This window comes from Peromyscus maniculatus, chromosome 2 (assembly GCF_049852395.1).
Source record: "Peromyscus maniculatus bairdii isolate BWxNUB_F1_BW_parent chromosome 2, HU_Pman_BW_mat_3.1, whole genome shotgun sequence".
In the NCBI taxonomy this organism is placed as follows: Eukaryota; Metazoa; Chordata; class Mammalia; order Rodentia; family Cricetidae; genus Peromyscus; species Peromyscus maniculatus.
In genome coordinates this window covers 1,811,411-1,832,321 of record NC_134853.1, presented here as the reverse complement: position 1 = coordinate 1,832,321, position 20,911 = coordinate 1,811,411, and the positions used below count along the sequence as shown (strand labels likewise).

The 20,911-nt window shown below is 38.4% G+C and overlaps 1 protein-coding gene across 6 annotated transcripts in view; it reads left to right on the top strand.

The window, feature by feature from the left end:
- Cyp7b1 (cytochrome P450 family 7 subfamily B member 1) overlaps window positions 1–20,911 on the top strand; it is a 174,987-nt gene that overhangs the window by 131,041 nt on the left and 23,035 nt on the right. For 5 of the 6 annotated variants that reach the window (XM_015993517.3, XM_042270670.2, XM_076563659.1 and 2 more), the window contains 3 exons: window positions 4,474–4,610; window positions 12,381–12,971; window positions 13,431–13,637. In XM_015993517.3, coding sequence (XP_015849003.2) covers window positions 4,474–4,610; window positions 12,381–12,971; window positions 13,431–13,637 — 935 coding nt within the window. The remainder of the gene's footprint in view (window positions 1–4,473; window positions 4,611–12,380; window positions 12,972–13,430; window positions 13,638–20,911) is intronic. The other variant, XM_076563661.1, reaches the window with a different exon arrangement.

Genomic DNA, 20,911 nt, shown 5'->3' with positions numbered 1-20,911 from the left:
TATTCACAATGCAGCATTAAACCAGACATAGTAAAAGTAGATCAAGGAAATGAGATGAGTTAGTGTTTTGAAAGGAAATGATCTGAACTAGAATGCTCATAAACTCCAAAGGATCCTGGACTAGTTGTGCAACCAATTCCAAACTGTGGGTCCTGTTCTCTACTCATGTGTGGTCTCTTCTTCTATAATGTTTGGGTAGAAACTGGCTGGGGAGATACTTCAGTGGGTGAAGTGTCTGCCCAATAAGTATGAGACCTGAGTTTGAAACCCCAGACCCATGTAAAAAGCTGGGTGTGGTGGCTTGTGTCTGTCACCCCAGCACTGAGTGGAAAGTAGAATTCAAGAAAATAAGTTGAATTCAAGGCAGTAGTTGGTGCTATATGCCTGTAATCCTAGTATAATGATTCAGGTGCATGGGTAAGAGCATACCGAATTCAAGGCCAGCCTAGGAGATGCCCTGTCTCAAAACATGTAATTTTAAAAAGTTTTTTATTAATTAAATTTATTCATTTATTTTATATCCTGACCACAGTTCTCTCTCTCCTCTCCTCCCATTCCCTCTTCCTGCTTCCCCTCTGCCCTCTGCGACCAACTCCTCCTATGCTTCTGTTCAGAAAGGGGCAGGTTTCCTATTGGTATCAACAAAGCATTGCATATCAAGCTGAGGTAAAACAGATGACATGATAGTATACATAAGCAACCCAAAAAATTCTACCAGGGAACTCCTACAGCTAATAAACACCTTCAGTGATGTGGCTGAATATAAGATTAACTCAAAGAAATTAGTAGCCCTCGTATATGCAAATGATGAATAGGCTGAGAAAGAAATCAGAGAATCAACTCCCTTCACAATACCATAAACAATATAAAATATCTTGGAATAACTCTAACCAAGCAAGTGAAAGACCCATATGACAAGAACTTCAAGTCCTTAAAAAAATTGGAGAAGATATTAGAAGATGGAAAGATCTCCCATGCTCATGGATTGGTAGGATTAACATGGCAAAAACTGCAATTTTATCAAAAGTAATCTACAAATTCTATGCAATCCTCATCAAAATTCCAATACAATTCTTTACAGACCTATAAAGAATAATACCCAGCTTCATATAGAAAAGCAAAAATCACAGGATAGCTAAAACAATTACGTATGGTCAAAACATATAATTTTTAAAATATTTAAAAGAAAATAGAAGGTATGAAGAATAACATCCATGTTTTTTTCTTGTGTTTTCAAGTGTCTCTGCATATATACTTAAACACTAGAATATCTGTTAAATTAGCAATAAAGTAAACTGCCTTTCAAATAAAGAAAGTAAAGTCTTCCCTTGATTTCTATTGCAACTCGGATTTTGTTTTGATCCCCCCCACACACACACACACACAGTGGCAAGGTTTGCCGTTTGTAAGTCTGCTGTGTAGGTATGTGGGGAATGAAGACTTCTGATAAGGTTAATATAGCAACATAAAAGCCCTTGCTGAGATGTCCATAATCTTGACCTTCAATTAGATCTGAGCAAGTAATATTTGTGACTGATCAAAGTGAAACATGCTGTCTCACAGATGGATCAGAAAATTGAAGTCCTTTTGAATATTTGTTTTGATCCTTTCTGGGATTTAAAAAAAATGATTACTCTGTTTATCTTATTTTTATCTTAAGTCAGATTGTATTTATCAAATAAATGACTGAAAGAAATTTTGAAATATAAGTTTCTAATGTCAGAGATCAAAGAAGAAGAAACTTTAATTCATAGTATTTTAAGGAATGCTTCACATGTTTAAAAATTACTTTATGAGGCTGAGCAATGGTGGTGCATGCACATGCCTTTAATCCCAGCACCTGGGAGACAGAGGCAGTTGGATCTTTGTGAGTTTGAGTCTAGCCTGGTCTACAGAGCAAGATCCATGACAGGCACCAAAACTACAAGGAGAAACCCTGTCTCAAAAAACAAAACAACAACAACAAAAAAAAAAACCAACAACAGCAAAAAATTACTTTATTAGTAATACTTAACAAACAATCCTAATTTTATTCATTATTTCAATAAAATTCTTCATAAAATATAAAACTTAGGAAAACTATGCTAAGGTTCTGTGGGTTTCCTTTTTGTGTGTGGTGGCAGGAATCAAACCCAGAGTCTCACAAACTAGGCAAGCACTTTACCTCCAAGCTATCCCCCACAGTCTATACTGGCATCTTTATTATTCTCAATAATGTAACTTGTTTTTCAAGTTAATTTGTTGTCACTCTCTGATTATGTAATTCCAGCCTGATTGACAGCTGATAACAAAGAGCTTCACTCTGGCAACTAAACTATGTGACATCTAACACCAGAGCGAGCAAGAGCTCTCAGATGTGCAGGAGACTGTTTACCGCATGTGTCTATCAGTTCAGCCAGAGAGCTACGTTGCTGGGATGTTTTTATTGAGTTCATGGATTGACTTATTTTCCTGGGTGGTTGAAAGCACAAATGTGGGGCTGCAGAGCTTACAACATGTCCTTAATCTTTAGGTAAATGTCTTGACATCTGAGACCTGAGATCCTTTGGCCATAAAAACAAAAAGAATACACTAAAGCCTTCAAGATGACATCTGGTTCTAAACTCTTTGATCAACCAAATAAATGGAAAACATACACAGTGAATAATATGATTTGTTCATTCTAAAGAGCACACCTCCATTTAATCTGTAAAAAATCATTAAGATGTTTTGAAAACCTTTAAGTCCCCTAGTGCACCATTTCCCTAAAACTTTAGCATACATAAATACAATGGAGTCTTATTGATATTTAATAAACTCATAGCCTGTATTTGTGGGAAGATGTAAGTGCTTCTGCATACATTTGGGAATTAAATGACTGAGTCCATGTAACTGAACACTCCATGCTACTATGAAATATAATATGGGAATCTATGAAATGAAATAATCAGCAATTGTGATGCATTGTTTATAAGTAGTTTAATTCTATCTTAGTTTAGGCCTATCCCACAGCACTTTAGTATACTAGTTTGCTTTCTGTGACTGTGACAGAACTCTAACCAAAAGCAACTTAGGTGAGAATGAGTTATTTGGCTCATAATCCCATGCCACAGTCCACTGTTCAGAGGTATTGGGCAGGAATTCAAGCAGGAACTGAAGCAGAGACCAAAGAGCTCTCTCTCTCTCTCTCTCTCTCTCTCTCTCTCTCTCTCTCTCTCTCTCTCTCTCTCTCTCTCTCTCTCTCTCTCTCTCTCCCCATTCCTGTCTCTCTCTCTCTTTCTCTCTCTCCTTCTCTCTCTCTCTCTCTCTCTCTCTCCATTCCTGTCTCTATCTCTCTTTCTCTTTCTCTCTCTCTCTCTCTCTCTCTCTCTCTCTCTCTCTCTCTCTCTCTCTCCCCATTCCTGTCTCTATCTCTCTTTCTCTCCTTCTCTCTCTCTCTCTCTCTCTCTCTCTCTCTCTCTCTCTCTCTCTCTCTCTCTCTCTCTCTCTCCCTCCTTCTGGCTAGAGCATAGTTTCAACCAATTGTCTTATAATATCCAAGGCCACTTACCCAGGGGTAACAGCCCACAGTGGACTAGACCCTCTTCCATCACTTAGCAATCAAGAAAACATCCCACAGACATACTCACAGGCTACTCTGATGGAGGAAATTACTCGATTGAGGTTTCCTCTTCCCAAGTGTGTCAAGGTGACAATTAAAATCGGCCATCACACTTGCCAAGTACATAACCATCAACCACAAATGTTAGGTAAAACAAAATTGGTGGGGTTTGTTAAAGAGGAACCCCAGAGATTAAGGATACTTGTGGTCTCTCAGAAGACCCCAGTTCGATTCCCAGTACCCACATGGTGGCTCTAAATTGTCTGTAACTCTACTTTCAGGGTATCCAATGCCACATTTGACCTCCTCAGTCACTTGGTACACAAACATAGGTTCAGGCAAAACACCCATATACATACAACAAAAATTATAAAAATAAAATAACCAAGCTCAGTTCTTATTAGATTCAGTAGGTAACATTTATAGCGTGAATTATAAAAGACAAAAAAAAATCAGGCAATTAACTTTTTTTTTAATCAGCATCATACCAAACTGACAATTTTGCAAAATAAATTCTATGAATTGATTTGGTTACCTACTAATCCACTGAGTCACAGACCCTTCAGGTGTCTAGTGTTACAAGGATGGAAAACTGAACATGTGATAGATAAGTACATCAGACTATGGCTTAGCTGTCTAGCAGCCGTGGAATCCTTATAAGAAAAAGGTATGAAAAGTTGCTCGGCAAAAGTAAGGAACTGATCTACCTCCCCTCTATCCACACAAGCTGAAGAAACTACAAGCCCATGTTGATGATGACATAAGAATCAATGAAGAGGTGAACCGACAGAGGCTGTGCTATTCAAGCCATTGATTTAGACTGGATAAATAACCCGTGTGCGTTAAAATGTGGATGATTTCATTTTTCTTTGATTTTTCTCTTCTTTTCATAGGAGGCCTGGTGAACCTCCCTTGATAAAAGGTTGGCTTCCTTATCTTGGCATTACCCTGAAGATCAAAAAAAACCCAGTAGCTTTCATGAAAACTCTTCGAAGGAAATATGGTGATACTTTCACTGTGCTGCTTTCAGGTAAGATGCTCTGCTCAAGGACTTTGCATGTGGCATAATCTCTTGCTGGCTCTTTAATGTCTTCATATTTGTTCATGGGCAAAATGTGGAACACTCATCTAGCACCACAGAGCAATTGCAAAAGAATGGCATGTGTTAGTCCAGTGAGTGATCTTATATAAAGCCTGGTTACAGGACCCTCTCCCACCTCCTAAAGACATCATTCTCCTGTCGTCACTTGCCAGTTTGTTTTGGGTTGACTTGGTTGTTTTGAGAAGAAAAGAGCTAGGATGCATTTTGAATGAATGATTTCTTTATAGAGCAGTTTTAGGAGTATAAGGAAGTTCAGCAGATAGTTCGGAGAGTACGCATATACACTCTCCCTTGGTCACAGGTTTCCAGCTAATAATGTCTCATCTCAGTATGGCACATTCATTCCAACTGATGTGCTGATGTTGGTACATTTTTAAGCCCCCTTATTTGCTTTCCAGTCTACTTTTTGTGTTATTCTTTGGCTTTTCATAGATGCATAATGTCATATACACACCATTACAGTACCATAAAGAATGGTTTCACAACTCTAAAAATCTGAATTCTCCACATAATCTTCCCCTTCTTTGCCAACACTGGTCTGGAGTACACTTCTGCATTTAAACTGTTCAGTGTAAATCAAATTTTCAAAATGCTTTAAAAACAAAACACATACTGTTGTTAGAGGTTTTTGCTCTTTTGGGGGGCCCACCACCCAGCTCCCAAATGAGTCACACAAAGGCTTATTCATAATTATAAATGCCTGGCCTTAGCTTGGCTTGTTTCTAGCCAGCTTTCCTTAACTTAAATTATCTCATCTATCTTTTGCCTCTGGGATTTTATCTTTCACTATTTCTGTATACATCTCATTGTTTCTTACTCTGTGGCTTGCCTTGTAGCTGGGTGGCTAACCCCTGATGTCCTCTTCCTTTTCTGGCTCCTTCTACTCCTCTCTTCTCCCAGATTTCTCCTTCTATTTATCCTCACTGCCTGCCAGTCCTGTCTATCCTTTCTCCTACCTTGCCATTGGCTGTTCAGTTCTTTATTAGACCATCAGGTGTTTTGGATAGCCACGGTAACACAGCTTCACAGAGAAGCAAATGCAACATAAACAAAAGTAACACATTTTAAAATGATATTCCCCAACAACATACCTGTCCCCATGACTCTCCTTGTTACATCACAAGTCCTTTATCTCATGCCTTTGTTTCTTCACTTTGGGATTTTGCGCTTAGCTTAGAGCCATATTATATGTCTCCTGCTTTCATTTTATTTTCAATATTCTCTCTCTCCTTTCTTCTTTCCATCTCTCCCTCCCCCTCCTTCTTTCCCTCCCTTATTCCTTCCTTTATACCCTACTTCTTTCCTACCCTGCCTCTCCTTGTTCTTCTCCCCTCCCTCCTTGTATCCCTCCTTACATCCTTCTATCTATATTTCTATATCCATCTCTATCTCTATCTCCTAGATATTTTTAGAAAGTGACTTGCATTTGCTATTTTGAGTAACTTATCTTCTAGAGTTTCCCTAATGGTACTCTTACTCATGGTCAAAGTTAAGTTAGCCTAACTAGCTCTTCTTAGTGCCCTTAATGATCTCCTCCTCCTCCTTCTTCTTCTTCTTTTTTTTTTTTTTTGAAATGGGGTTTCTCTATGTAGTTTTGGTGTCTCACTCTGGATCTCAATCTGTAGATCAGGCTGGCTTTAAACTCACAGAGATCCGCCAGGCTCTGCCTCCGGAGTGCTGGGATTAAAGGTGTGCACCACTGCCGCCTGGCCTGAAATATTCAGTTGCTTCCAACTGTCTTGAAACTTCAACTTACTCTATTGACTCTGATTGTCCTTATTGTACCTTATGTATACACATCTTTCTACCATTATATTTTCCCCTGTAGTCTCTCTATTCTACTCCTAAGGAACTAGTTCTATCCTCTGCCTGTAATGACTTTGCTGAAGATCAGACATAACTGTACATACTGACTACCATGTAAATGTACCATTTGAGTAATTAAAGGATGGAGATCCAACTTGATTGACTCATCCACGAGGTTAGTTTTATTCCATTCAGGAACAGGCAACATTAGTTTTATTACAACTTACTCTTTCCCCTGACAGCTGACAAATTTCTTCCAATGATAATTGCACGAACTATAATTTCAGAAAAGGGGAAATAAAAACAATCATGCATCTTAGAAAGAATTGTAATACTCAATATGATCTTCCCAAGACCCCTATCGAGTCCACTTCCATCCCTTCTTACTATCTTGTGCTTACATTCTCATTAACATGCCTTCTTGCTGGAACATTGCTTCACATATACCATGCCTTTGTGCCTTGGTCCTTCTTGCACTTCTTTCTGCCAGAACTCTGCTCTTGACTGACTTTTGAGTTCCTCTTGCACATCACTTCCTCTTCAGATCCTTTCCTGGACATATCACCCAACCTTTGGAACCCCTTCACTGGGGCCCAGTTACCCTCAGTACATCTGCTCGGGGCAATTCATACCACAAGGGTTTACCACCAATTCACCTGTCCATCTCCTTCTTTTTCTGTTATGACCCTCAATATAATCCAGAGCTCAGTGCTAATTTATTCATAACGAATGTTTGATGGGGAAAACCTCTAACATCTTAGAGCTGATGAAATTCTATCAGGTACATAAAGAGGATGTACCCAGTGCTTCATTTCTAGCTGAACTTGGGGCTAAACCAAAGCTGCAAAGCAAAGCTTTTTTGAAAAATAACTTTAAAAAAATGTATCTCAAATTTCCAATGAGCAATACAAAAATTATTAGACCTTCCAGCTTTCTCTTTTAAGACCTTATACAAAAGTTGCCTAAAATGATTCAACAAAAACTTGTAGACTGTTTGGATAGTTTTATTCAGCACTTGGGAGATTTAGGAAAAAGGGTCTTGAGTTTGAGACCAGCCAGCAGCATCCTGTAAAAACCAAACAAAACTTTATTTTATAAAGGAGGAAGCCTGGAAAAATAGGTCAGTTGAAAAGTTCTTGCACGTGGGGGCTATGCACTTACAGTCCCAATTCTAAAAAGGAAGAGACAAAGGGATTTATGGGCTCCCTGTCTATTTAGCTGATCCCAGGCAGCCAGCCATAGGTCCTGGTAAGAGACCTTTTTTTTTTTTTTTTTAACTTATGAATGCTCAACCTTAGCTTAGCTTGTTTCTAGCCAGGTTTTCTTTTTATTTATTTATTTATTTATTTATTTATTTATTTATTTATTTATTTATTTATTTTTATTTTATTTTATTTTTCTTTATTAAGAAATTTTCTACTCACTCCACATGCCATCCACAGATCCCCCCTCCTCCCTCCTCCCACTCCCCAGCCCTCTTTCCCAAGCCACCCCACATCCCCACATCCCCAAAATCGAGGTCTCCCATGGGGAGTCAGCAAAGCCCAGCTCACTGAGCCTAGCACAGCCTTGGTGCAGTGGGAAGAGACCCTTTCTTAAGCAAAGGAAGGTGGGTAGCACCTGAGGAACAATAACTGAGGTTAACTTCTGTTGTTTACAAGCACATATGCACACATAAACACATACAAACCAAATAAGCAAAAGCAATCAATCCATGCTCACATATGATATCTTAATCTTGAATTCTAAGAAGCCTTATACTGACTTAAACACTGACTGCCTAAATAAGTTAGCCATCGTTATGCTTGTGAACTCAGTAATAAACAGCCACCACTGAATAGTTCTGCTGCCTGTCTCCCACTCCCCCTACATTAGTTTGAATACATCCCTATTGAAAAGGTCTGTGAATACATGGTTTTGATGATCAGTTTGTGATATAGCTCATTTAAAAAAATGAAGGACAAAGTTGTCCACCCTTATCCTTGTCATGTGTCTTTAGTGAGTGTGTGTTTTCTGCAGCATGCACAAATAATTGCCAACCCCAAAAGTCTCATGGGACACAATTGTCACCTTAATAAAGAAATGAAAAGGTACAGTTTTCTATGGGAAACCACATTCATGACCTGCCCCCAGAAGATAATTTCTAATTGTTTTTGTGTGTTAGTGCAATGGAATCACTTTCCCTGAGTGTCACCCCAGAGAAGCTCTACTGTACATCATTGTCAACTGCTAGACAAATCTCCCTAATAAGGGGGAGGAGATACACAATGGTGGTCATTCTCAGCAAATAAAAAGCTGACTACCTGTTCAGCTTCCCAACTGATGCTTACAGGGAGACATTCAACTCAAAATTGCTGGAGAATTTCCTACACAAGGAGATTAAAATCTTATAATTTTAGAAAAATTATTTGAAATCATTTTTTATATATTTTATTGACTGAACGGTTGACTTGAATTTCCAGGCCAATGTCTTCTTGTTATCACGTCATACATGAAAACAGCAAAACTCACTTATTATCTAAAAGCTAGACTTCTTGTGTATTGAACTTCAAGGTGATTTAGGTATCTGTTCAAAATCACATTTATCAAACTAGTTTGAATTATGGAGCATTAGCTTCACAAGGAAATAATATAAAGAAAGAAATAAAAGACTATTGGGTTGGCAAAGCATTGATGGCTTATCTAAGAATGCTAGGATTAATAGTCACAGTCTGCTCCACAAAAGGGAAGAAAAATGAAATAATTGGCAAGGGAGATATTAAAGTTGTTGGCCCAATTTCAAATGCAATGGGCAGAAAAATTATTTTATACTTTATTTTTTCAGACATGGGCCTCATTTTGACATTTACATTTTAGACAAATGCAAACTCTAAAATTCTTGAAATCAATATTTTATATCCACTCTGACAGCATTTTCCTTTTGAAAACATAGCAGAGGGTATTGTTTTACATTGGAATCTCTATGAACTAGGCACATGCCTATTGACACTTGGCATTCACTTGCATAAAATCACACTGAGCAAAAGTTAATTTCTCTGTGAGCATTCATAGCCTTCAAGATAACTTTTCAGAAAAATTTCTTTGTTAGGAAATTTAAATTCATTTTATAAATGTATATGTATTTTCCTAACTGTCTGATTATGGAACACAAAGAAACTCTGGTTTTGCATCTCACATTAGCAGATGGTGGACAGATGGTTTAAATTAATATTAATTTTGGAAAACTTAGCTTAAATTGTTTATGCTGAAGATTAAAAGTTGGAAAGCCAGCTAAAATCTCCAGGGTTATTGGTACTTCCAAACCAACTTGAAAAGTAAAATCAGAAAACCAAAACGTCCAGTTCTAAAGCGATCTGCATGTCCTTCAGAAGGGGTGAAGGTAAAAGGCAAGGACGCGATGTCTTGTTGGGGAAGAAAACTAAAATTGGAATAAGGAAGAAAAGGTACAGACCCTAGAGCTAAAAGTTACTTTGGACTTCTCCATGATGGTCCTTTAAAAGAATTCACTACAAAGACTTGAGAATGTTCAGTTGGTACTGTGCCAGTTAATTTCACAAGAATAAGAACCTGATTTTGGACCCCTTGCACCAGCACAGAAGCCAGTGATGGATGAGTGTGTGTGTAAGTGTGTGGAGACAAGCAGATTCCCTGGAGCTCACTGGCCAGCCAGCCTCGCTGAGTCGATGAGCCCCAGGTCCAGTGAGAGATCTTGTCTCAAATCATAAGATGGAGAGTGGTTGAGGAAGACAACTAGTGTTTGTGTCTGTGCTCCGTGTGAACATGTACTTGCACAAATACATGCACACACCCACACAACACCCCAACAGCAGACATGTGCACACACACGACCTGAGACAAACAACTACTTTCTTTATGAATGTATTAATAGGGGCCTGGTTCAAAGGGTAAACGTGGCAGGCACAGTCCAACACACACACACACACACACACACACACACACACACACACACACACAATGAGAGGCAAAGAAGAGAAAATTGCCTGGTGGCCCATTGGCCTTGGGTATATAGCACAATAGCAGAAGCAACAAGGTGAAAGGTCAAAACCAACTTCCCAAAGTTGTCCTCTGGCTTTCACAGGCACAGCGTGGCACACGCACCGCCATAGCACTTGTGCACCTGCACACCAGACAGCACACACATGATTAGTTTTTACAATATGTTAAATTTGTTTGCTGACTTGAACCAATTATTTCATATTCCCTGTTTATATTTTTATTTTTATTATATTTTTATTCCCTGTTTATATTATATTAAAAGCCTGATGTTTTCTTCTGATAGGGGGAAGTTAAAGAGGAAGGGAGAAAATTAAGAAGAGACAGAGAGAGAAGAGGGGGGAGAGGGGGAGGGAGAGAAATAATAAGAATGTGTCTATTTCTAATGACTTGGAGACAGAGCAGAAATCAGTATTTATCAGGCCTCTACTTCAAAGGCCAAGTTGTAATGGCTGATATTGCCTGGGCTGATATATATATATATATATATATATATATATATATATATATATATATATATATATATATCTTTGGATTTAGATGAATGTAAAAAAAATTGATAAAAAATTCAAAATATTTCCCCAAAATTGTTATACAAATTAAATCTTGTATATATTCTCTGTATTTTTGATACTAATTTAAAAGCATCCTATTAATATTTAACAAAACTCCTTCATTTGGGAAGAAGGATGCATGAATCATCACCTGTGAAAATACACAGCTTTGCCTAAAATTATCTCTTTTGAAAAATGAGAAAATTGACTCCTGCATCCCCGATTATTTGTTAGGCAGATGCTGGCCGTTTTAATTAAGTTATAACGATAAAGCAAGTGATTTAAAGTGCCCAAATCCAATGTGGTCCTTTTTGCTGTTCCTGAGACAAAACAAAGAATGAATGAGAACAAAACTGTGCTTCCTTTGTAGAAGGCAGCGTTGTATCCAACCAGAATGAGCAACAGGCTCTCCCTCACTTCTGTCTCGCCTTGCTCAGTGAAATGAATCAAGGGGAAATGGAGTGGATAAAAGTCACTGTAAGGAAAATGAATCACATCATATATATTCACATATATATTTAACACTTAAGCTGTATTTTTTAAATTGCCAAATAAAAACACATTTATACTGTCTCTAGGATTTGGTTGACAATGATTCCAAATCTTTATCTAAAATGTCTTGTACCAATATGATTAAGTTTTACAAACACATTTGGAATTACCATAAATCGCAATTGGAAGTTTTTCATCTAAGAAAGCTACACACACACACAGAGAGAGAGAGAGAGAGAGAGAGAGAGAGAGAGAGAGAGAGAGAGAGAGAGAGAGAGAGAGAGAGAGAATTGAGTACAGACACTAATTGCAGAACAGGAACACTGAAGGATTATCCAAATGCAATGTGTGTTTTTAAAAAGAAGATACTCGTTAAATGTTGTGGTTGCATAGAATAGTTCTAGTCAGAAGGAATCTTAAAGCAGCATTGCAGTGAGAGACCAGAGCTGAGTGAGGATAAGCAAGGTGCAAGGCAAAGACCTCGCTGTGCAGACTTTGCTTCTCAGCAGTCCCTGGTTCTCTCAGTTGATGAATACAGGGGTTCAGCAAGGAACTCTCCAAAGTTTGTGCCAGTGTTGAGAGACAGGCCCTAGTGAGCGGTAAAATTTAAATCTTCAAGAAATTTACCTTCTAGCTTCCACGGGTGTTTCACATCATCCTTCATTTTCAAAGGGTGCAGAGTAGGCCTTTGAGTGGAATGGATGTCTGTTAAATTGGTGTATTAAAACTATTAACTTCTTAGTAAAGTCTCTAATTTTGATTTAAATATTTTCAGACTTCAGATATGTGTTTTGTCTTGCTATCAAATAAACCATATTTATTTTTTTTTAAGGGAAGTACATTACGTTTGTTCTGAACCCTTTCCAGTACCATCTCCTAATGAGAAACTCCAAACAATTAAGTTTCGGGACGTTCAGCAGAAAGTTATCAGCAAAAGCCTTCTCCATCAAGAAGCTGCCAGCTGATGATGACCTTAATGACGACATTCACAGAGCTTACCTGCTTTTACAAGGCAAAGCTTTGGACAGTCTCCTAGGAAGCATGATCCAAGAACTAAAAGAAATACTTGAGCCCCAACTACTAAAAGGCACAGATTGGAAAACGACAGGACTGTTCTCATTCTGTAGCTCACTGGTATTTGAGGCCACGTTTACAACTGTATATGGAAAAGTTCTTGCTGGTGACAGGGAAAAAATTATCAGTGAACTAAGAGATGATTTTTTAAAATTTGATGATATGTTCCCATACTTAATATCTGATATACCCATTCAGCTTTTAAGAAATGTGAAATCTATGCAGAAGAAACTTATAAAATGCCTCTCATCAGAAAAACTAGCTCAGATGCATGGATGGTCAGAAATTGTTCGGGAAAGGCAAGATATACTGGAGAAACACTATAGGCGTGAAGACTTTGAAATAGGAGGTAAGAAAGTTCTGAATGATTACTCACTAAAATAAAATAATTTACAGAAGACCTTTGAGATAAAAAGAAAAATGGCGACCTTGAAAATTTTTATGCTCTTTCTAATTGGCTAGTGATAAAATGTTTTACTCTGAAACAACCCTCTGTGATAATTGATTTTTTTTTTTTTTTTGCTGAGGTGGTAAAACAAGATACTTAATGATGATAATGAGAAAGAGTATAACTAAGCGGCATTTACTCCCCTTATCTCATCCCCCACCTTCCTGCCCCCCCAACACACATTACATTTTAAACTATTCTCATTAAGCAGAAAATTAGACTTCAGAAGCCTATTGGTTCTCATTAGCATGCACTGATCCTTGGCTGGGTCTGTGTCCTAACATCTTTTAATTAGCACACTGCAAATCTAATCAGTGTAATAAACGCTATTAATCTTCCTTTTCACTTATTTTCTCCCAGCACATCATCTTGGCTTTCTCTGGGCCTCTCTGGCAAACACCATTCCAACTATGTTCTGGGCAATGTATTACCTTCTTCGGCACCCAGAAAACATGGAAGCACTGCGTGACGAAATTGACAGCTTCCTGCAGTCAACAGGTCAAAAGAAAGGGCCTGGACTTTCCATCCACTTCACCAGAGAACAATTGGACAGCTTGGTCTGCCTGGGTAATTTATTTTTATCTGTTATGAAGAGAAGAAGGTAGCTCTCTGCAAACTCAGTTTATCACTCATAGCTGTTTACCAAGAGGTGGAGGACACAGCTGCCTAATTGACATAATAACACCCATTTACATCAATTATAAATTATGTAGTTTATAGCTGTAGATACTCTCATTGCATGTAAACATTAAGGCCTAGCTAATTAACTATGCAAGGTATGCAAAGGGCTAAACCAAAGCTTTGCAATTATTTGGGGAAAAAATGTGTATGCCTATTAAGTCATTTGATTCTAAGCATCTGTTGGCCTGCTGATGCTTCCCAAACACTGCTGTCCTATCTTGACAAGAAAAGGATTCCACGGCTGAACAGGAAAATATTTCAGAGGGGCAGCTTGTGTGCAAAAAGTACTTACTCTTCCTTAAAATGGCATCTTCATTTTCAGGCACAGGTCATGGTGTTTTATATGGTTTGGAGTATATGGTGCTTAAGTTAAAAATCCTTTCATTGTGGGCTAATGGTTTAAATACGCAAATAAAGAGTGAGGCAAAGAATGGAAAGAAGGGAGGGAGGGATGTGAGGAAGCAGGGAAGGCAGGGAAGTGGAAGGGAAAAACTGCTCTAGACCTTTAAACATTGGTACTTTAAAAAATATTACTGATTTAGCAAATAAAGGTGAACATTATTTCTAATATTTCTGAGACCCATAGGAACTGGTTGTTTTGCTTTTTCTCCCGCCCCCTACCCCCGCCACCCTTTTTATGTTTGCCTTGACTCAGTCAGCCTTCCACTGGACATGAGATCTTGAAATGCAGCAACTGCATTTCCATTTCCTGGGTTTAAGCAGGCTGCTTGTTACCATCATGTAGGGAACTGATATTCCTAAAATTAAAATCTGTACCAATACATGGCAATTCCCTCTGTATTCATATCTCATCCTATCGTATTCTTGGGGATATAGTACTTTCAGTTTCTTTGGACAAATGCATTGTTGGTAAACTTTCCTCGGCTATTTGACTTAATAAGACCCTTAATTTTACCCTGCTTTGACCTCAAGTTTTTATGCATAAAATATATCCTCTCTCTCTCTCTCTCTCTCTCTCTCTCTCTCTCTCTCTCTCTCTCTCTCTCTCTGCAAATTCTGAGATATTAGGTCCTAATACTTTTGATCACAGTTAACTACTTGGTACTAATAAGATAGCCCAAGTGTTACAAAGGTGGATCTCTGTGGCCAGGACAACAGCAGTCACCGTGACTTATACTTCAATCAATTATGAAAGTTGTGTCACCTGTAGTGTGAATTATCAAAGGAATTCCATGTTTGTTTGGAGGAAGAATATTATCCATCATTATCAAAATGTTAATGTTCTTTTCTTTTTATTTCAGAACTCTTAGGGAACTAATACACAAAATTTAGGTAAAATATGGGTAGTTGATGATACTTGAAATAGTAGTGTTTTCTGAGTTCATTTGGTTTCTATGGAGATCTAAGTTGCATTTTCCATATATCCAGGTAATTACCCTTTCATTTTAAGAATGAGATGATCAGGAAATAATGCGAGTGAACTCCAAAGAATATGTTTGTATTCTGTACATAATTATTCCTTTTCACAGTTTGCTTGAAATTCAGCAACTCTCTATTTATAGTAGCTGTTTGTCATTGAAATAAAAGATTGTTTTTAAAGTACAGTGTTAAGAAAGAAATGTTTGGGTTTATTTGACCAGAAGAGATAAGTTCTGAAGTTGTAATTTAGGTCCATGTAAGTCCACAGCTAGACTTAGGGACTCTCATCCTTGGAGCCCTCATAAATTTGCGCCCTTCCCATGCTTAACCCATGAACAGAAACAACAAAATCTTTTATTACTATTATTATTCTCATACATTACATCCTGACTGAAGTTTCCTCTCCCTCTACTCCTCCCAGTTACCTGGAACCTCACCTCTCCCCCAGATCCATTCCTCCTCCATTTCCCTTCAGAAAAGAGCAGGCTTCCCAGGGATATCAACTGAACACTGTAAGACTAGGCACAAGCCCTTGTATCAGGACTGTGTGGGGGTAACCCAGTGTGGTAAAAAGAGTCTCAAGAGCAGGCAAAAGAGTCACAGACACCCCCATTTCCACTGTTAGGAGTCCCACAAAAACCCTAAGCTACGCAACCAAACATATATGTACAGGACCTGGCATAGACCAGTCAGGCTCTGTGATTGTCACTTCAGTCTATGAGCTCCTATAAGCACTGCTTAGTTGACTCTGTGGGCTGTGTTTTCCTGGTGTCCTTAACGACTCTGGCTCCTACATTTCTTCCTTCTGCTGTTCCTAGGGCTTTTTTGAGCTCCAATGGGAGGGAACCAATGGAGTTCTCCAATTTGGGCTCTCTCTCTACCTAATGTCAGAAACAATAAAATCTTAACCTGTGCTAAAGCAGTGCTTTCCATAGCTAGATGGGTACCCTGAAGCCTAGGTTACCAGCAGAGGTCAGTGTCATTTACTGAAAGAATTCATGATAAAGGTCATTACCTCTGGAAAAAAATATTTATATATTCTTTCATGAGATAAAAGGTTCAGTCAGATTAGACCAAACTTTGATGGATCAACGGTACACCAAACAACTTCTGCACCATAAGCTCACAGTGCTAGTCACCAAAATTTTACTAAATAATTGTAAGTCTATTACCTTTTTTTTTATTTTGAATCAGTTTATGTAGTCAATGAAATACTTGTAGGTAGGCAAAAACTAAAAGATAATTAAGTTGGCTGCATAGACTTTTTTTGTTACAATGGAATATTTAAATAATAACTAAAAATTATGTTCCTCAAGTGCTTGGTAGATGCTATAAACTGTGAAAAAATCTTGGGTGTATAAACTCCTAAAATTGACTACTATAGTTATTTGTTTATTGCAATTTATTCTTACAGATGATTAATATTTATTTGTTTTCTCCTTAATATTTTCTTGAAAATAGATTTTTTTTTCCTTACATAATATATCATGATTATGGTTTTCCCTCCCTTCACTCCTTCCAGTTACTCCCCACATCATCTCCCCTGTGGATCCACTCTCCCTGTGTTTTTCACTAGAAAACTAAGAGGTTTCTAATGGATAAACATAAAATAAGATAAAACAAAGACTAACACATTGGACAAAAAAAAAAACAACCACAAATAAACAAAAACAAGGAAAAGAGCTCAAGAGAAGGCACAAGAAACAGAGACCCACTCATTTGCACACTCAGGAATCCCATGAAATTCACTAAATTGGAAGCCATAATATACACACAGAGGACCTGGTACAGACCTGTTTAGGCCCTGTGCGCTGCCTCAGTCTCTGTGAGTTCACATCTGGGTCGATCCTGATGATTCAGAAGCCCTAGGTTTCTGGGTGTGCACTATCCCCTCTGCCTCTTGTGTTCTTTCTGCCTCCTCTTCTTTAGGGTTCCCTGACCTCTAAGGGGAAGGAGTTGATAGAAGTACACCAGTTAGGACTGAGGGTTCTCTGCATAATACCAGGCAGTGGGTCTCTGTATTCGCTCCTACGTGCTGCCGGAGGAAGGGAGGAAGCTTCTCTGGTGATGGCTGAGCACTGCACTTTGATGAGCAGAGCAGAATGTCATGAAGAGTCATTATATTGCTGCATTTTGTTATTGTTTTCTTTTTCTTTATTCTCATACAATACATCCCAACCACAGCTTCCCCTTCCTCCCTCCTCCCAGTTGCCCCTCCCACCTCCCCTCTCCCTTATATCTACTGCTCCTCCATTTCCCTTCAGAAAAGAGCAGGCCTCCTAGGGATATCAACTGACCACAGCATAACAAGACACACACACACAAAAAAAAAATACTAGGCACAAACTCTCATATCAAGGCTGGATAAGGCAACCCAGTAGGAGGAAAAGGGTCCCAAGATCAGCCAAAAGAGTCAGTGATATCCCCAATCCAATAAAAACCCCAAGCAAAACAACTGCAGCATGTATGCAGAGGGTTCATGCAGGCTCCATGGTTGCAGCTTCAATCTCTGTGAGCCACTATGAGCCTTGCTTAGGTGATTTGGTGGACTGTGTCCTCCTGGTGTCCTTGACCCCTCTGTCTCCTTTAGTTCTTCCTCCCCTTCTTCTGTGGGGTTCCCTGAGCTCTGCCTAATGTTTGGCAATGGGTCTCTGCATTTGCTCCAATCAGCTACTGTAAGAAGCCTCGCTGTTGGTGATTGTGGTAGACACCAAACTATGAGCATAGCAGAATATCATTAGGAATCATTTCATTTCTTTTACTTTATTTTTTTATTTTTATTATTATTATTATTTTGTTCAGTCCTGTTTGATTCCACTCTAGGTCTCTGAAGCATCCGGCTTCTGGTTCCTGGCCATTCATGCTGTGTCCAGCATGGGCTCCCTCTTGTGGCTTGGATCTCAAGTGATACCAGTCATTGGCTGGCCACTCCCACAAGCCACCATTGTCCCAGTGCATCTTGCAGACAAGATAGGTTGTGGGTCTTAGGTTTTGTGGCTGATTTGATGTCCCAGTCTTACCACTGAGAGCCTAGCCTGGTTACAGAAGATGACCAGTTCAGGCTCTGTATCCTCCTTAACTAGGGAGTCCCTGGTAGAGTCACCCTCATAGGTTTCAGGAAGTTTCCATGGCACTAGGTTTCCACACCACCCCTTAGGTGCTCACCTATTCCAGTAGTCTCTCCCCATACTCTCTCCCTCCATCCCTCCCTCCCCAACCTGATCCCTCCGGTTCCCATGCCCACCTGCCTCTTGTCCACTCACAAAATCTGTTCTATTTCCCCTTCCCAGGGAGATCCTTGCATACTTCCTAGACCTCTCCTCTTTATCTAACTTCTCTGGATCTGTAGATTGCAGTGTGATTATCCTTTACTTAACAGCTAATATCCACTTATAAGTGAGTACATATGTTTGTCTTTCAGAGTCTGAGTTGCCCATCTCAGGGTGATATTTTTCTAGTTTCATCCATTTTCTTACAAATTTCATGATGTCATTTTTTTTCCTAACAGCTGAGAAATACTCCATTATGCAAATATACCAAATTTTCTTTATCAGTTCTTTGGTTGAGGGACATCTAGATCCCTTCAGGTTCCAATTTCTTGCCATTATGAGTAACACTGTTATGAACGTAGTTGAGCAAGTGTCCTTGTGGTAGGATGGGGCATCCTTTGTGTATATATCCAGCATATCCAGTATATGGTATAGCTGGATCTTGAGGTTGATTGAATCCCAATTTTCTGAAGAACCATCATATTGATTTCCACAGTGGCTGTATGAGTTTGAATTCCCACCAGCAATGGAGGGGTATTCTCCTTGCTCTATTTCCTAGACAGCATGAGCTGTCACTTGTGTTATTGATCTTAGCCATTCTGACAGGTATAAGAGGGAATCTCAATGTAGTTTTGATTTGCATTTTCACGAAGGCTAAGGATGTTTGACATTTCTTTAAGTGTTTCTCAGCCATTTGAGATTCCTCTGTTAAGAATTGTCTGTTTAGATCTGTACCCCACTTTTTAATTGGAATGTTTGTATTTGCTGATATCTAGCTTCTTGAGTTCTTTATATATTTTGGATATTATCCCTCTATCAGATGTGGAGTTACTGAAAAAATTTTCCCATTCTGTAAGCTGCCATTTTGTACTCCTGATGGTGTCCTTTACCTTACAGAAGCTTTTTAGTTTTATGAGGTCCCACTAATTAATTGTCAATCTTAATGTCTTTGCTATTAGTGTTCTGTTTAGCCAGTGCCAATGTGTCAAAGGTATCCCCCATTTTCTCTTCTGTCAGGTTCAGTGTGTCTGGTTTTATGTTAATGTCTTTGATCCAATTTGAATTGAGTTTTCTGCCAGGTGATACATATAAATCTATTTGCCTTATTCTACATGAAGACATTCAGGTAGCCTAGCACCATTTGTTGAAGATGCTGTCCTTTTTACATTGTGTATTTCTGGCTTCTTTATCAAAAATCAGGTGTCCAAAGGTATGTAGATTTATGTCTGGGTCTGCAATTCAATTTCATTGATTAACAACGTGTCTGTTTTTTATGCAAAAGGCATGGTTTTTATTACTTTAGCTCTGAAGTACAACTTGAAATCAAGGATGGTGATAGCTCCAGCAGCTCTTTTATAGTTTAGGATTGTTTTAGCTATCCTGGGTTTTTTGTTTTTCCATATGAAATTGAATATTGTCCATTAAAGTTCTGTGAAGAATTGTGCTGGAATTTTGAATGGGATTGCATTGAATCTATAGATTGCTTTTAGTAGGATGGCCAATTTTACTGTATTAATCCTACTAATCCACAGACAGAGGAGACCTTTCCATCTTCTGATATCTACAGTTCTTTCTTCAGTGTTTTAAAGTCTTTGTCGTACTAGTCTTTCACTTGCTTGGTTAGAGTTACCCAACATATTTTGTATTCCTTGGGGCTATTGTGAGAAGTGTTGTTCCCATGATTTTTTTCAAGGTCTGTTTGTCATTTCTGTATAGGAGGGCTATTATTTTGTTTGTTTGTTTGTTTGCTTGTTTTTGTTCTTCTTCTTGTTGATGTTTTTAGTTAATCTTGTGTCCTACTGCTGTACTGAAAGTGTTTATTAGTTGTAGGAGTTCCTAGTGGGATTTTTAGTGTCACTTATACATACCTTGACTTCTTCCTTTCCAGTTTGTATCCTTTTAGTCTCCTTCAGTTGTCTTACTGCTCTAGGTAAGACTTCAAGTACTATATCCGGTAGGTATGGAAAGAGTGGACAATCTTGTCTTTCTGATGATTTTAGTGACAATGCTTTGATCATCCACTCTTTTTAAGTGGATGTTGGCTGTGAGCTTGTTGTAAATTGCCTTTATTTTGTATCTCTAGTCTCTTCCAGGACTTTTATCTCGAAAGGGTATTGGATTTTATTGAAGGCTTTCCTGTATATAATGAGATGATCTTTTAGGTTTTTCCTTTTGGTTTGTTCATATGATGGATTATAATTATCAATGTACATATGATGAATCATCCCTGCATCTCTAGGATAAAACCTACTTGATCATGGTGCATGATCTTTTTGATGTGTTCTTGGATTCAGTTTGTGTTTTGTTGAGGAATTTTGCATCTATTTTACAAAGGAAATTGGTCTGTAATTTTCTTTCTTTTGGGGGGGCCTTTCCATGATTTGGGTATCAGGGTAATGGTACTCTTAAATTAGTTGGGCAATGATTCTTCTGTTTCTCTTTTGTGGAATAATTTGAGGAGAATTGGCATTAACTCTTCTTTCAAAGTCTGGTAGAATTCTGCACTAAAAC